This window comes from Ranitomeya variabilis, chromosome 2 (assembly GCF_051348905.1).
Source record: "Ranitomeya variabilis isolate aRanVar5 chromosome 2, aRanVar5.hap1, whole genome shotgun sequence".
Classification (NCBI taxonomy): domain Eukaryota; kingdom Metazoa; phylum Chordata; class Amphibia; order Anura; family Dendrobatidae; genus Ranitomeya; species Ranitomeya variabilis.
The window spans coordinates 971342789-971360022 of record NC_135233.1 but is presented as its reverse complement, the minus strand read 5'-3'; the positions used below and the strand labels follow the sequence as shown (position 1 = coordinate 971360022).

General features: G+C 43.2%; 2 protein-coding genes across 3 annotated transcripts in view; one reads left to right on the top strand and one right to left on the bottom strand.

The window, feature by feature from the left end:
- Positions 1-4935, bottom strand: part of LOC143808315 (uncharacterized) — an 87237-nt gene extending 82302 nt beyond the window's left edge. The window contains exons 1-2 of the mRNA XM_077290838.1: positions 4654-4935; positions 4255-4286 (exon numbers count right to left, since the gene is read on the bottom strand). Coding sequence (XP_077146953.1) covers positions 4255-4286; positions 4654-4683 — 62 coding nt within the window. The 5' untranslated portion in view covers positions 4684-4935. The remainder of the gene's footprint in view (positions 1-4254; positions 4287-4653) is intronic.
- The window catches only part of TM4SF18 (transmembrane 4 L six family member 18), a 182002-nt gene that overhangs the window by 126005 nt on the left and 38763 nt on the right, over positions 1-17234 (top strand). The gene's annotated exons all lie outside the window — the stretch shown is intronic.

Sequence of the window (17234 nt, the reverse complement as noted above, 5' to 3'; positions counted from 1 at the left end):
CGTTCACCTTCATTGGCTGAGAAATGGCGCTTTTCGCGTCATTGAAACGCGACTTTGGCGCGAAAGTCGCGTACCGCATGGCCGACAAGCACAGGGGTCGGATCGGGTTTCATGAGACGCCGACTTAGCCAAAAGTCGGCGACTTTTGAAAATGATCGACCCGTTTCGCTCAACCCTAGTCACCAGTCTTGTCCCCACTCATCAATCTGCTGATATAATCCTGTATCTCTAATTGTAACATTAAGGGAAATTAATATTTTCCCTGAATGCTGAGAACCAGGATATTATCTTTATACACTCACCGGCCACTTTATTAGGTACACCATGCTAGTAACGGGTTGGACCCCCTTTTGCCTTCAGAACTGCCTCAATTCTTCGTGGCATAGATTCAACAAGGTGCTGGAAGCATTCCTCAGAGATTTTGGTCCATATTGACATGATGGCATCACACAGTTGCCGCAGATTTGTCGGCTGCACATCCCAAAGATGCTCCATACAAGGCAGGATGGATCCATGCTTTCATGTTGTTTACGCCAAATTCTGACCCTACCATCCGAATGTCGCAGCAGAAATCGAGACTCATCAGACCAAGCAACGTTTTTCCAATCTTCTACTGTCCAATTTCGATGAGCTTGTACAAATTGTAGCCTCAGTTTCCTGTTCTTAGCTGAAAGGAGTGGTACCCGGTGTGGTCTTCTGCTGCTGTAGCCCATCTGCCTCAAAGTTCGACGCACTGTGCGTTCAGAGATGCTCTTAGGCCTACCTTGGTTGTAACGGGTGGCGATTTGAGTCACTGTTGCCTTTCTATCAGCTCGAACCAGTCTGCCCATTCTCCTCTGACCTCTGGCATCAACAAGGCATTTCCGCCCACAGAACTGCCGCTCACTGGATTTTTTTTCTTTTTCGGACCATTCTCTGTAAACCCTAGAGATGGTTGTGTGTGAAAATCCCAGTAGATCAGCAGTTTCTGAAATACTCAGACCAGCCCTTCTGGCACCAACAACCATGCCACGTTCAAAGGCACTCAAATCACCTTTCTTCCCCATACTGATGCTCGGTTTGAACTGCAGGAGATTGTCTTGACCATGTCTACATGACTAAATGCACTGAGTTGCCGCCATGTGATTGGCTGATTAGAAATTAAGTGTTAACAAGAAGTTGGACAGGTGTACCTAATAAAGTGGCCAGTGAGTGTATATCTGTTATAAGAATAAAGAAAGACAATGATAGTTATCAAGTGTCACATCCACACAATTCCAGAAAAAGTTTCTGTTGTCCCTGGTTATGAAATCTCCAGTAAGGTAAGTATTTCCTATGTGAATCCTGGGGTGGTGCGGGGCGAGACCTCGTCATATACCACAAGTATACACAGCACTTGTATGGTCAGTACGATGAGACACGTGTATCAGACATGACTATGTTTCATCTGCTATTTCTCCAGGAGATGAGATGAAGAGGTTGTCTTTGGCTATGGGCACACATAGTGTTTTTGCAGTATTCTTTATGCAATAGAAAATCAGCTTTTGACAATGCAAGCAAAACCTGTAAGACTCCAGACTTCTCATGCATGATGAAAAGGGGAATTGTTTCCCCCATAGACTGCACACACTTGTTTATGTTCTTGGCTGAATCTGAGACTCTTTGCTCAGTATTGAGTAGAAACACACTTTTGAACTAGTACAGCCATGAGTCTTCTTGGGAATGATGCAACAAGTTTTTCACACCTGGATTTGGGGATCCTCTGCCATTCTTCCTTGCAGATCCTCTACAGTTCCGTCAGGTTGGATGGTGAACATTGGTGGACAGCCATTTTCAGGTCTCTCCAGAGATGCTCAATTGGGACTAGGTCAGGGCTCTAGCTGGACCAGTCAAGAATGGTCACAGAGTTTTTCTGAAGCCACTCCTTTGTAATTTTAGCTGTGTGCTTAGGGTCATTGTCTTGTTGGAAGGTGAACCTTCGGCCAAGTCTGAAGTCCAGAGCATTCTGGAAGAGGTTTTCATCCAGGATATCTCTGCACTTGACCGCATTCGTTTCCTTCAATGACAACCAGTCATCCTGTCCCTGCAGCTGAAAAACACCCCCATAGCATGATGCTGCCACAACCACCATGTTTCACAGTTGGTATTGTATTGTGCAGGTGATGAGCAGTGCCTGGTTTTCTCCACACATACCGCTTAGAATTATCACCAAAAAAGTCTGCCTTTGTCTCATCATACCATAGAATCTTATTTCTCATAGCCTGGGAGTCCTTCATGTGTTTTTTAGCAAACTCTTATGTGGGCTTGTTTTGCACTGAGGAGAGGCTTCCGTCAGGCACCTCTGCCACAAAGGCCCAACTGGTGGAGGGCTGCAGTGATCGTTGACTTTGTGGAACTTTCTCCCATCTCCCTACTGCATATCTGGAGCTCAGCCACAGTGATCTTGGGGTTCTTCTTTACCTCTCACCAAGGCTCTACTCCCACGATTGCTCAGTTTGGCTGGATGGCCAGGTCCAAGAAGACTTCTGGGTATCCCAAACTTCCTTGATTTAAGGATTATGGAGGCCACTGTGCTCTTTGGAACCTTGAGTACTGCAGATATTCTGTTGTAACCTTGGCCAGATATGTGCCTTGCCACAATTCTGTCTCTGAGCTCCTTAGCCAGTTACTTTGACCACATGATTCTCATTTCATCTGACATGCACTGTGAGCTATGAGGTCTTATATGTAGATAGGTGTCTGCCGTTCCAAATCAAGTCCTATCAGTTTAATTAAACAGAGCTGGACTCCAATGAAGGAGTAGATCCATCTCAGGCTGGTTTCACACGTCAGTGGCTCCGGTACGTGTAGTGACAGTTTTCTCACGTACCGGAGACACTGACACACGTAGACCCATTCAAATGAATGGGTCTATGCACATGCCTGCGTGTTTTCACGGACCGTGTGTCCGTGTCCCAAACACAGAGACATGTCCGCTTTTCTCCGGCAGCAAAGGGTCCCGCACACAAGCACACGGAGAACAGTGTGCACTCTCCTTCGTGTGCACGTCCCGCCGCAGGAGAAGCAGCGCTACAGTTAAGCGCTGTCCCCTGCATGTGGTGCTGAAGCCGGCATTCATCCCTTCTGTCCTGCTCGGCTGAAAGCAGCGCTTGCAGGAGAGAAGGGATGAAAGATCGAGTTTTTTTTGTTAAAAATAAAGTTTGGGGTCACCTCCCGCGTCCCACCCCTCCCAACCCCCAGCGCACCCGCCCGCTTGCAGAGAAATACTCACCCAGCTCCCGCGATGCCTCCTCTCAGCACCGGCAGCTTGTCCTGTGTGAGCAGTCACGTGGTACCGCTCATTACAGTGATGAATATGCAGCTCCACCTCCCATAAGGAGGCGGGAGGTGACCGCAAACTTTATTTTTAACAAAAATAAAAAATAGATTTTTCATCTCTTCTCTCCTGCGAGCGCTGCAGGGGACAAGAGATGAATGCCGCCTTCAGCACCACATGCTGGGGACAGCGCTTACTGTAGCGCTGTCTCTCCTGCACGGTCTGTGTGGTCCACGGGCGGCACACGGACACGGATAACTCCGGTACTGTTTTCTCCGGTACCGGAATTATCTGGACGTGTGAGACTGGCCTCAAGGAGGATCACAAGGAAATGGACAGCCTGTGACTTAAATATGAGTGTATGAGTAAAGGGTCTGCATACTTATGACCATGTGATATTTCAGTTTTTCTTTTTAATAAATTTGCAAAAAATGTCAATATTTCTGGTTTTTTTTTCAGTCAAGATGGGGTGCAGAGTGCACATTAATTAAAAAAAAATGAACTTTTTTGAATTTACCAAATGGCTGCCATGAAACAAGGAGTGAAAAATTTAAAGGGGTCTGAATACTTTCCTTACCCACTGTATATGTGGTACTGGGAGGGAGCATGGGGGAAGGGGGATCGGTGCTGGCACCAAGCCTTCCAGATTCCTAGGCCCCATAGTGACCAGTGGCTTGTCACTATTAGCAGTACACCACTGACCACACAATGTAAATAGTACATTGCAGAGATACACGGTACTTATATATTATGTGGACGAACACCAATCCTATAAGAATAAGTGCACAAGTGTAAGAATACATAACACATGGGGGATATATCATTTTTTATTTACGTTTGTATTTCATTATTTAAGGAAATTCAGATTCAAAGGGACCAAAACAACATAAAAAAATAAAACCAATGATAAAATATATAGGTCTCTAGATATTACAACCTCTTAATGAACATTTACTTACTGAAAATCATCAACTTCATTGGAAGATGAAATCTGTAAATGTAGAAATAATAATAATATTTAGTGTGATGAGAGTAATTCTACGATTGGCCGCAATGTCGCGATCAGCCCTGATTTCTCCATAAATACACACTTTCATATATGCATTTTCAATAAGGTAGAGGGTGATCAGTGTCCCCCAGACTCTCCTGATGATTATCTCATAGGGCCCATAAAGATGAGACATCTATCCTGGAATTACCATGTACCAGCCATAACCTCCCGCTCTATGTTTTCTATAGATCTCAGTGGAGTATATAACACTGATATCTGCTGACATCATGGAGATTCTATTTAGTATCTATATTATTCACTTCTCCCCATTCTGCACATTCATTCTGGGTGGTAATTCATGACTTACATCCATGAGCTGACGGGAAATGTTCTCCATTATGCAGAAAAACTCTTGCTAATAGTCAATAAAGAAAACTCTTGACAATCGCACTGAAAATGGATTGAGATAAGAGGAGAAAGTTTATAGTCAGTAATAACAGACCAATGGTTACTCAGAAACAAATTGGGGACACCAAGCTCAGTATCAGGAGGAAAGACTGGAGGGAGATAAGAAAGAGAAGAGCAGGACGTGGCCATTATATGGAGGAAACATAGGAAAGGAATAGAGAATTATAGAAACTAATAAAGAGAGCAGGAGACTCAGACGCAGCGTACTCACACTCCAACTCTACGGAACCCTCAGCGAGCATTCCGAAGCGCAGCTGCTTATATAGAGGTGTGATGTCACAGTGCGCAGGCCCAGCACATGCTACTCTGTGACATCACCATTCACAGCAGCTGTTACCTGTAACCTGGAAACTCTCTATAATAGACACAATATACCCTGTGAACTGCTCCACGTTTCACTTTACACCCACAAACTTAAATGTGCTCTATTGGGATCTTATCTGATATGTAGCTACACATGACGGGGCCAGTCATTTATATACACCTTCCCACCTGCTTGTTTTCCATCTATCTTCACCCCTCTGTGGCTCTATGGAGACAAAGCTATGAATCAAAGATGAAGGGGGAGAGATGGAAATCAAGCAGGTGGACTTAGTTTGAACAGTCATTCTGTGCTGACAGACTACCTTTAACATATAGTACATAGACAAGATGGATTCCTGCTCTTCTGTCTCTATGTATGGGCGACGTCTGTTGCACACCTGTCCCCTGTCCCCAGTTTAGCCTCTGCTCCCTTCACCTCGGTCCACTGCCCTCTGTTGTGCTCCACATTGGGTTTGCAGCTTGCCTGGTATGTGACATCATCTCCCTGGGCCTTTTAAGGCTCATTAGGACAGAAACCTGTGTCTTTGGATTGTTATTCAACACTTTAGTTTGTTACTCTCCTCCTCTTGTGCACACGGAGTTACTGCTTCCATCTCCGCCGATTTTGCTGTATCCATTCTGCTGTTTCCAAAATTCCTGAGGGTGCCTTGTCTTCTCTCCATATGTCATCCTACCAGTTGCACCAACTCTCGGGGCCCGTATATCCACCTGGACCTGGGGCTTAATGGCTCCACTTCACCAATTGAGCCTAAACAACATCATAGCAGTTAGTCTCCACTCACTAACTCAGAGGCAACTGGAAACTAGATAAAGTGTGCAAAAGGGAAAACTGGTTAAAAAGGCAGAATACAAGTCAAAATGGCCAGAAAGTATTAGTCTCATGTACACAGTTTATTTTGAAAAGTAAGCTTTAAAAATCTGAAAAGTTTAGAAGGTCATGTGAGGTCAAGAATGGGACATTAAGGGAGGAAGTTGACAAATGCAAGTTAAGGTCAGTTATTCAGTGGTAGAACATTTATGACTAAACAATTGCATCTATGGTAATAAGAGGCCTGGATGTCACCACTAATGGCTGCAAAATAATAAGGCAGCATCTCAACCTGAATTATAGTTTATTTGCATCATAAGTCAATGTCAAGATAGGAATATTGCATTTCTTGCTCTACCAAAGGCCAGCCTGTGCTCATATATTAGCAGACCCTCTTACGTTATCATATGTAATAAGATGTGTGAATTCCATTTCTCTTTTCTTAAAGTTGAATAGACAAATGGAGTTGAAAAATGCAGGTGTAATCTTAACCAAGAAGAATGTAAGGTAGAATGCCATTTACTGTAACTGCAATGCAGACATTCTAGAGCGGAGCTCTAACCGAAACAGAAAACTTCGCTGTACTCCTGAATGTAACACTTGTGAGAAGTCTATAGTCTGCAATTCTAGCTGTTTGAGGTCATCTTGTTTTGCTCTCACAACCATTGTCTGACCGCCCCATTTCGACCTTACTATACAGGGGGGAACCCTCTGCTTCGGACCCCCTTCTATGAGCCAGAACACAACACCGGGTGGTACAAGCTGTTCCCGTTCTGATAGACTTCAGCTGCCTTTGCATTACATTGATAGCCTTTTATCTGAATGGCGACCATGTATATCTATAGGGTAGATACCAACCTGGCGCAAACGATGTCATGAGCGGCATCCACATTTTTAAGATTTTTTTTTTTAATCTTGAGTTATGCTCTATTTAGTTATCATAGCACTAACTATTTAGATTGTAAAGTAAAAAGATCAGGGGGGAAATACCAGTAGTGATATTAGTGACGGAGGTCATTGATTGGTATTTAAAGGGATGATCTGGTATCCAAATGATGTAAAATACTGAAATATCTAATATTCACCTTATCATCCACTGTCACAGATCTTCCTCTTGTACTTCTTGTTCTCATGACATGGACATGTGACTATGGCAGCCTATCACTTACTGAAGCAGTGATATGTTGGTCACATGTCCCTCCAGATAATGCAGGAAATGCAGAGACTGGTGGGGAACCCAGGAGCTCTGTAAGGTAATGATTAGTTATTTCAATACCTTACATCCTTCTTAGCTTTTTTTTAATTAATAAGTAGCATGTGTATGACATAAGTACATAAAAAGAAAGGTAAGTGTTATGTGGAACACAACATTTTATTGACATAACTGGAAATAGACTTTAATACAGTAAGAGATCTCAGCACAGAAAATAAAGAGTTGTCACATATTTCACCTTGATACATATGAAATTACCAAGGTAATGCATTGTACAGAGGGCACCGTCCAACTATTGATCAGGACCCATGAAACTGTACTAGAAGAAACTTCTACACCTTATATTCCTATTTTTATTTTAATAACATATTCAATTAAAATCAATTTAATCAAGCAGGATCCGCTGAGAGGCCAGTGCATTAGACAGAGAGCACGTGCTCAAAGCCTCATTTATAGAGAATCGGTAACAACCTCATGCAAATATACAACATATAAAGGTGAGGGATGATTTAGAGAGGACCCACCTCTTGCCATAAATATGTACGCGATATTACCTGGTGTAAATGCTGCCATTTGCCTGAATTCGGGTGTCGTTTTTCTTTTGTCCCTACATATCTCCATTGTTGAGCTATGACCTCCTCTTCCTTGTATGAAACACATCTTTATTTAGCAAGGGGATGTGATTCTCAAGAAGAAACACATGGGGAAGAGTTGAGGACCACACCCACTTGGCTAAAAATATATTTACATGTAGACAGTTTACAACAGTCTCTGTGGGTTTCATTCATATGCAGTATTTTTTGTACATTGAATTTGACATGTTTGGAAGATTTAATGACGTGTCTGTACCATTATGTGTCCGTGGGCAGGGACCCTAACCATGTGTCAATCATTAACATGGTATAAATATTTGTACAAAGTGTCATAGGACGCCTCACTAAGTTAGCTGCATTACTTATTTATTTTACTCACTTATAAAGCGCTATTAATTCTACAACATTTTAAAGACATTACCACTGGGGCTCACAATCTACATTCCCTATCAGTATGTCTTCGAATGTGGGAGGAGACTGGAGAACCCGGAGGAAACCCACGCAAACACGGGGAGAACATACAAAGTCCTTGCAGATGTTGTCCTTCGTGAGATTTGAACCCAGGACCCCAGTGCTGCAGTGCTAACCACTGAGCCACCGTGCTGCCTTATAAATATACCTTGAATTCCATATACTGACCATTATCCTTCAGAGAATGCATCTTACCCTATGGCGCATGTGTGATAATAGGGTCGTATCATAGGCGGTTGCGTTGGGCAGGGGCATGTGACAGGCTTGTCCCGTCTCTTACCTGTAGTATACAATTCTACAGTTCCTTACTGTTGGAAGCATGTACCAGGGTGCATGTGGGTAAACATTCATTTTTTTTTCCACCTACTTATTCCTAGTCTACAGTATGTTTGGTATTGCTGCTCCTTTTCTAATGGCATATATCAAGGACATTTCTGGAAAGTAATGCGCTCCCCGTCACCATTCATTTTTATTATGTTAGGAAACACAGTAAGTATAGAGATACATAAATTATACAGTATAGAATAACTTTTTTTTTTAATTTATAACAAGACTTGTCTTTAATTTAGACATTTCTGAAGTTAAACATATTCCAATCGGTTATATCGATACATTCATATGATAAAAATGTGATAGAAAAATGAAGATGGTATTGGATGAGATATAGGACATGGTGATACATTTGAAAATGAGGTTACAAAGTATATTTTTAGAAGCCAAACGGCTACTGTATACATTGTATTAAAGATTATAAATGTTTATATTTGCCACTAGATGAATTTTAAGATTGGATGATACCCTTCTCCCAGGTGAGTCCTATTGTGAGCGGGTTACGGGTTTATCCCTTTGGTAGAATCGGTAACCCTACGATAGGTTTTAGCACCCTAAAAAGCAGAGATATTGTTTGATTAGTGTATAACTTTCAGCTAATGCTGTTGTAAGATTGTGGAAGATTATCCAAGGTATCAGCAGGGGCGCATTAGTGAAGATAAGGGAAAAACCTCGGCGGCATCCTTTCCTGACTGCAGGAGGCAACATTTTCCAAGGATGAAACTATTTGGGCACGTTACCCACTTGTAATTTTCTTAGGGGGTGGAAATTGATGCCAATAGCTAAAAGCACCCATCGAGTAATAGAATTGAAAAAAGTTCCCCATCTACAGCTTTATCTACAGAGGTGAGGTCTGCCTACAAACTAAAGCGTTTTAGTGTCTAATTACCATCCATTCTTAGTGCTCATCAGCTGGAACGATTCCTTAGCTACATACATTACGAGATAAAGCTAGAAGGTAATTTGTGTTTTAAGCTTTATGACTTTTTCATTAAATTGAGAAAAACTAGCAAACTGCACCAAAACATTGGAATCGCCACAATCAAAAATTCTGCCCTATCTGGTTAATTCTGTCTCTAGGAAAAATTAAAACATATTATGGGCCTTTGTGGGGAAAAAAAAAATCACATTTGTTCCCACTCGAACATTTAATAATCATCTAAGTTATAAATTATCCCCAGCCAACTTTTTTTGCAATTTCACCACACTTGGAATTTTTTTCCCATATTCTAGTACAAGACATGGTAAAACCAATGGTGTCATTCAAAAGTACAACTCGTCCCACCAAAAATAAGCCCTCATATGACCATATCGACGGAAAAATAAAGTTATAGCTCTGGGAAGGAGGGGAGCGAAAAACAACGCAAAAATGAAAAAGGGCTGCGGCGTGAAGGGGTTAATAGAGCTGTTCAGTTTACTTCTGGAATATAATGAGTGTTATCATACACGTGGGCCCAGATTTTCCTAAATTGTTCCAGACTATCCCGAAGAATGCCTTCATTTTTGTTGTTGCTCATATAGCACGGGGGACATTTGCATTAAGTGAAGTCCAATGTTTTTTTTACCTTGCTGCTATGGTTTGATCTATCCAGAGGCAAACAACCTTTGGACAGGAACACATCACCTAGAGCTAAACAGCTTCATAAACTATGAGGGGAATAGTCAAGAAATGCTCTGGAAAAAGTTAGGTACCAGCACATTAAAAATTTGCAGTTTGTGCTTATTAACCCCTTTACCCCCAAGGGTGGTTTGCACGTTAATGACCGGGCCAATTTTTACAATTCTGACCACTGTCCCTTTATGAGTTTATAACTCTGGAACGCTTCAACGGATCTTGGCGATTCTGTTTTCTCGAGACATATTGTACTTCATGATAATGGTGAAATTTCTTCGATATAACTTTCGTTTATTTGTGAAAAAAACGGAAATTAGGCGAAAATTTTGAAAATTTCGCAATTTTCCAACTTTGAATTTTTATGCCCTTAAATCACAGAGATATGTCACACAAAATACTTAATAGGTAACATTTCCCACATGTCTAATTTACATCAGCACAATTTAGGAACCAAAATTTTTTTTTTGTTAGGGAGTTATAAGGGTTAAAAGTTGACCAGCAATTTTCTCATTTTTACAACACCATTTTTTTTCTTAGGGACCACATCTCATTTGAAGTCATTTTGAGGGGTCTATATGATAGAAAATAACCAAGTGTGACACCATTCTAAAAACTGCACCCCTCAAGGTGCTCAAAACCACATTCAAGAAATTTATTAACCCTTCAGGTGTTTCACAGGAATTTTTGGAATGTTTAAATAAAAATTAACATTTAAATTTTTTTTTTACACAAAATTTATTTCAGCTCCAAAAGTTGTTGTACAATTTGTCCTGAGTACGCCGATACTCCATATGTGGGGGTAAACCACTGTTTGGGCGCACCGCAGAGCTCGGAAAGGAAGGAGCACCATTTGACTTTTCAATGCAAAATTGACTGGAATTGAGATGGAACGCCATGTTGCGTTTGGAGAGCCCCTGATGTGCCTAAACATTGAAACCCCCCCACAAGTGACACCATTTTGGAAAGTAGACCCCTTAAGGAACTTATCTAGATGTGTGGTGAGCACTTTGACTCAACAAGTGCTTCACAGAAGTTTATAATGCAGAGCCATAAAAATAAAAAATCATATTTTTTCACAAAAAATTATCTTTTCGCCCCCAATTTTTTATTTTCCCAAGGGTAAGAGAAGAAATTAGACCACAAAAGTTGTTGTGCAATTTGTCCTGAGTACGCTGATACCCCATATGTGGGGGTAAACGACTGTTTGGGCGCATGGCAGAGCTCGGAAGGGAAGGAGCGCCATTTGACTTTTCAATGCAAAATTGACTGGAATTAAGATGGGACGCCATGTCGCGTTTGGGGAGCCCCTGATGTGCCTAAACATTAAACCCCCCACAAGTGACACCATTTTGGAAAGTAGACCCCCTAAGGAACTTATCTAGATGTGTTTTGAGAGCTTTGATCCCTCAAGTGTTTCACTACAGGTTATAACGCAGAGCCGTGAAAATAAAAATTCTTTTTTTTTCACAAAAATGATTTTTTAGCCCCCAGTTTTGTATTTTCACAAGGGTAACAGGATAAATTGGACCCTAAAAGTTGTTGTCCAATTTGTCCTGAGTACGCTGATACCCTATATGTTGGGGGGAACCACTGTTTGGGCGCATGGCAGATCTCGGGAGGGAAGGAGTGCCATTTGGAATGCAGACTTAGATGGATTGGTTTGCAGGCGTCACGTTGCATTTGCAGAGCCCCTGATGTACCCAAACAGTAGAAACCCCCCACAAGTGACCCCATATTGGAAACTAGACCTCCCAAGGAACTTATCTAGATGTGTTGTGAGAACTTTGAACCCCCAAGTGTTTCACTACAGTTTATAACGCAGAGCCGTGAAAATAAAAATTCATTTTTTTCACAAAAATGATTTTTTAGCCCCCAGTTTTGTATTTTCATAAGGGTAACAGGATAAATTGGACCCCAAAAGTTGTTGTCCAATTTGTCCTGAGTATGCTGCTGAGTATGCTGATAGAACTAAGGGCCGACTCTTCAATCTGTCTGTGCCAGAGCATGCCGCCATGCGGAGTTATGTTAAGGAGTCTTTGGAGAAGGGGCATATTCGGCCGTCTTCGTCACCATTGGGAGTGGGATTCTTTTTTGTTGCCAAGAAGGATGGCTCCTAGAGACCCTGTATTGATTATCGCCTTCTTAATAAGATCACGGTCAAATTCCAATCTCCTTTGCCTTTGCTTTCTGATTTGTTTGCTCGTATTAAGGGGGCTAGTTGGTTTACTAAGATTGACCTTCGAGGGGCTTATAATCTTGTTCGTATTAAACAGGGTGACGAATGGAAAACTGCATTTAATACGCCCGAAGGCTATTTTGAATACCTTGTGATGCCTTTCGGGCTTTCTAATGCTCCTTCTGTATTTCAGTCCTTCATGCATGATATTTTCCGCAATTACCTTGATAAATTCATGATTGTGTATTTGGATGATATTTTGATTTTTTCCGATGATTGGGAGTCTTATGTGAAGCAGGTCAGGATGGTATTCCAGATCCTTCGTGATAATGCTTTATTTGTGAAGGGGTCTACGTGCCTATTTGGAGTTCAGAAGGTCTTTTTTGGGTTTTATTTTTTCTCCCTCGTCTATAGAATTGGATCCTGTTAAGGTCCAAGCCATTCATGACTGGATTCAACCCACATCTGTGAAGAGCCTTCAGAAATTTTTGGGCTTTGCTAATTTTTATCGCTGTTTCATTGCCAACTTTTCCAGTGTGGTTAAACCCCTGACCGATTTGACGAAGAAAGGCGCTGATGTGACGAATTGGTCCTCTGCGGCTGTTGAGGCCTTTCAGGAGCTTAAACGCCGATTCACTTCTGCCCCTGTGTTGCGTCAGCCGGATGTTTCTCTTCCTTTTCAGGTTGAGGTTGACGATTCTGAGATTGGGGCAGGGGCCGTTTTGTCTCAGAGGAATTCTGATGGTTCTTTGATGAAACCGTGTGCTTTTTTTTTCCAGAAAGTTTTTGCCTGCGGAGCGCAATTATGACGTCGGCAATCGGGAGTTGTTGGCTATGAAGTGGGCATTTGAGGAGTGGCGACATTGGCTTGAGGGAGCCAAGCACCGCGTTGTGGTCTTGACCGATCATGAGAATCTGATTTACCTCGAGTCGGCCAAGCGGCTGAACCCTAGACAGGCTCGATGGTCCCTGTTTTTCTCCCGTTTTGATTTTGTGGTCTCGTATCTTCCGGGATCTAAGAATGTTAAGGCTGATGCCCTCTCTAGGAGTTTTTTGCCTGATTCTCCTGGAGTCCTTGAGCCGGTTGGCATTCTTAAGGAAGGGGTGATTCTTTCTGCCATCTCCCCTTTTTTACGGCGGGTGCTTCAGGAATTTCAGGCTGATAAACCTGACCGCTGTCCAGTGGGGAAGCTGTTTGTTCCTGATAGATGGACAAGTAAGGTAATTTCTGAGGTTCATTGTTCGGTGTTGGCTGGTCATCCTGGAATTTTTGGTACCAGAGATTTGGTTGCTAGGTCCTTTTGGTGGCCTTCCTTGTCGCGGGATGTGCGTTCTTTTGTGCAGTCCTGTGGGACTTGTGCCCGGGCCAAGCCTTGCTGTTCCCGCGCTAGTGGGTTGCTTTTGCCTTTGCCGGTCCCTGAGAGTCCCTGGACGCATATTTCCATGGATTTTATTTCGGATCTTCCTGTTTCCCAGAAGATGTCTGTTATCTGGGTGGTTTTTGACCGGTTCTCTAAAATGGTCCATTTGGTACCTTTGCCTAAATTGCCTTCCTCCTCTGATTTGGTTCCATTGTTTTTTCAGCATGTGGTTCGTTTGCATGGCATTCCGGAGAATATTGTGTCTGACAGAGGTTCCCAGTTTGTTTCTAGGTTTTGGCGGGCCTTTTGTGCTAGGATGGGCATTGATTTGTCTTTTTCTTCGGCGTTTCATCCTCAGACAAATGGCCAAACTGAGCGAACTAATCAGACCTTGGAAACCTATTTGAGATGCTTTGTGTCTGCTGATCAGGATGATTGGGTGGCTTTCTTGCCGTTGGCCGAGTTTGCCCTTAATAATCGGGCTAGTTCAGCTACGTTGGTTTCGCCTTTCTTTTGTAATTTTGGTTTTCATCCTCGTTTTTCTTCGGGGCAGGTTGAGCCTTCTGACTGTCCTGGTGTGGATTCTGTGATGGACAGGTTGCAGCAGATTTGGACTCATGTGGTAGACAATTTGACGTTGTCTCAGGAAAAGGCTCAACGTTTTGCTAACCGCCATCGGTGTGTTGGTCCCCGGCTTCGGGTGGGGGATTTAGTCTGGTTATCTTCTCGTCATGTTCCTATGAAGGTTTCTTCTCCTAAGTTCAAACCTCGGTTTATTGGTCCTTATAAGATTTCTGATATTATCAATCCGGTATCTTTTCGTTTGGCCCTTCCAGCCTCTTTTGCCATCCATAATGTTTTCCATAGATCTTTGTTGCGGAGATATGTGGTGCCCGTTGTTCCCTCTGTTGACCCTCCTGCCCCGGTGTTGGTTGAGGGGGAGTTGGAATATGAGGTTGAGAAAATTTTGGATTCTCGTTTTTCGAGGCGGAGGCTTCAGTATCTTGTCAAGTGGAAGGGTTATGGCCAGGAGGATAATTCTTGGATTGTTGCCTCCGATGTTCATGCCGCCGATTTGGTTCGTGCTTTTCACTTGGCTCGTCCTGATCGGCCTGGGGGCTCTGGTGAGGGTTCGGTGACCCCTCCTCAAGGGGGGGTACTGTTGTGAGTTCTGCTCTTGGGCTCCCTCCGGTGGTTTTAAGTGGAACGGCTGCTCCTTGGATTTAGCAGTCAGCAGCTGCTTCCACTGATCGTCTATTCTGGCTCGGCTATTTAAGCCTGGCTCTATCCTTCAGCCAGTGCCAGTTGTCAATGGTTCCTGGTTGGATTCACATCTCTGCTTGGATTTCCCTGATATTCTGACCAGTTCAGCAAAGATAAGTCCTTGCTTGGTTCTTTTGCTGTCCACATTTTGTGGACTTTATCGTTCTGCATTTTCTATGTTTTTTCTTGTCCAGCTTGTCAGTATGGATTTATTCAGTTAAGCTGGAAGCTCTGGGAAGCAGATTTACCCTCCACACCTTTAGTCAGGTGTGGAGATTTTTGTAAACTCTGTGGTGGATTTTTCTAGTTTTTTACTACTGACCGCACAGTATTCTGTCCTATTCTATCTATCTAGCTAGAGTGGCCTCCTTTGCTTCATCCTGGTTTCATTCTGCGTATGTCATTTCCCTCTCCACTCACAGTCAATATTTGTGGGGGGCTGTCTATCCTTTGGGGATTTTCTCTGAGGCAAGATAGCTTTCCTGTTTCTATCTTTAGGGGTAGTTAGTCCTCCGGCTGTGACGATGCGTCTAGGGAGTGACAGGAACATCCCACGGCTACTTCTAGTGTTGTGTTAAGCTCAGGAACTGCGGTCAGTACAGGTACCACCTCCTCCAGAGCTCGTCCCATGTTGCTCCTAAACCACCAGTTCATAACACATCGCTAGTTGAAGTCTTTCATCTTCGCTTTTCGTCTTCATCCAGCACAGACCACCATTTCTTGTAGTCAGGAATCGTCTCTGCAGGAAATAACACAGCCCTGCTTGCACATCACATTATTTAATTTTTTCCCTATACTACACCAGATGAAGAAAAAAAGGCGACTTGTCAGTGTCACCCTGCACAGTACCAGCACCCCCCATTGAAAGCAGTATTCTCAAAAATAAAATACATCGCTGCAGTAACAATATCCCTTAATTAGCCCCTACAGTAATAATATCCCCCATCCTGGCCCCCTTGTGTCTTATTCCTTGCTCCAGCCAATATCCCCCATCCAGCCCCTTGTGTCTTATTCCTGGCTCCATATCTTCTCCCATCCTACCCTCATGTGTCTCCATTCTACCCCATGTGATGTCCCATCCTACTCCATGTGATCTCCCCATCCTGCTCCATCTGTCTATCCTGCCCAATGTGTCCCATGATCCTGCCCCATCTGTCCCATAATCTTGCCCCATCTGTCCCACGATCCTGCCTCATCTATCCCATGTTCCTGCTACATGTGTCTCATGATCCTGCTCCAGGTGTCCCATGTGTATCGGACGAAGGTTCAGTTACTGCACTGGCTAGATGCTCCTGCCCCTGCGGCCCGGTGAGCAAAAGATGGGGGACCTGGTCGATGCCCTCTCTGCTCACTGGGCCCCATACACCAGTAATGGCAGTAAGAGCAATACTAATAATAAGGTACAACCATGAGATACTGTTGTAACAGAACACCAAAGTTGCTATAAACAATGGCTCAAAATGATAAAAAAAAGTTTGATAGTAAAAGCCTCCAGCACTGACAGCCATAGAAACCAAAAATAAGTGAGCAAAAATATCAGATCATGGTAATGACCCAATAATAGAAACCGGGAGTAGTATGAAAATCAAAAAATAGTGCAATAGTGCCAGCTTGTAAACAGTATAGGAAGATAAATTAACAAGTGGAAAAAGTGAAAATACAAACTTAGTGGAGGCCTGGAAATAACCGACAGGCAGGGAAAGACTTGGTGTCACGACTATGTCAGGGGCTCCTTCTCTGTCTCTAACACTAGGGGGCGCCCCAGCTCGCCTCGTTCCCCAGGTACTTCTGAAGGTGAAGATGCTGGGGCCAAGTACCTTGCCTTATCTCCTGAATCTGCCCTCCGTCTGTACCTTTCCCCCACCCAGGGAAGAGGGGAGAAGTTGTGCACCATAGTACACCAACCAGACGAACAAGGTAATACGAACAGGGGAAACAAGAAAATACCAGGCATACAATTACTCACATATAACAGAGTTATGCGCTGTGGAGAGGAGGATGGAGTAAAACCAAAGTAAGAGAAGGTAAGGGAATTATCACACTTACTTAACCAAGCAACAGTTACAGATAAACCCACCAAACGCCTTATCATATAACCACCAATTACTATCCTCCCAACCATGCATGAGCTACCCCTGACGATGTGTGTCAGTCAGGACCCAAATTATATAGGGGATAGGAGTGGCTAACAGTGATCAGCTGAGAGGCCTAGTACCCAGAGCTCCCAACATGGCCAATTAACCCCTGTACTGCCAAAAGAAATTTACATCATTTAAAAAGAAGATGAAGTGCTTCTTTTCAGAGCAGGAGTAGGAGCAATCAGACG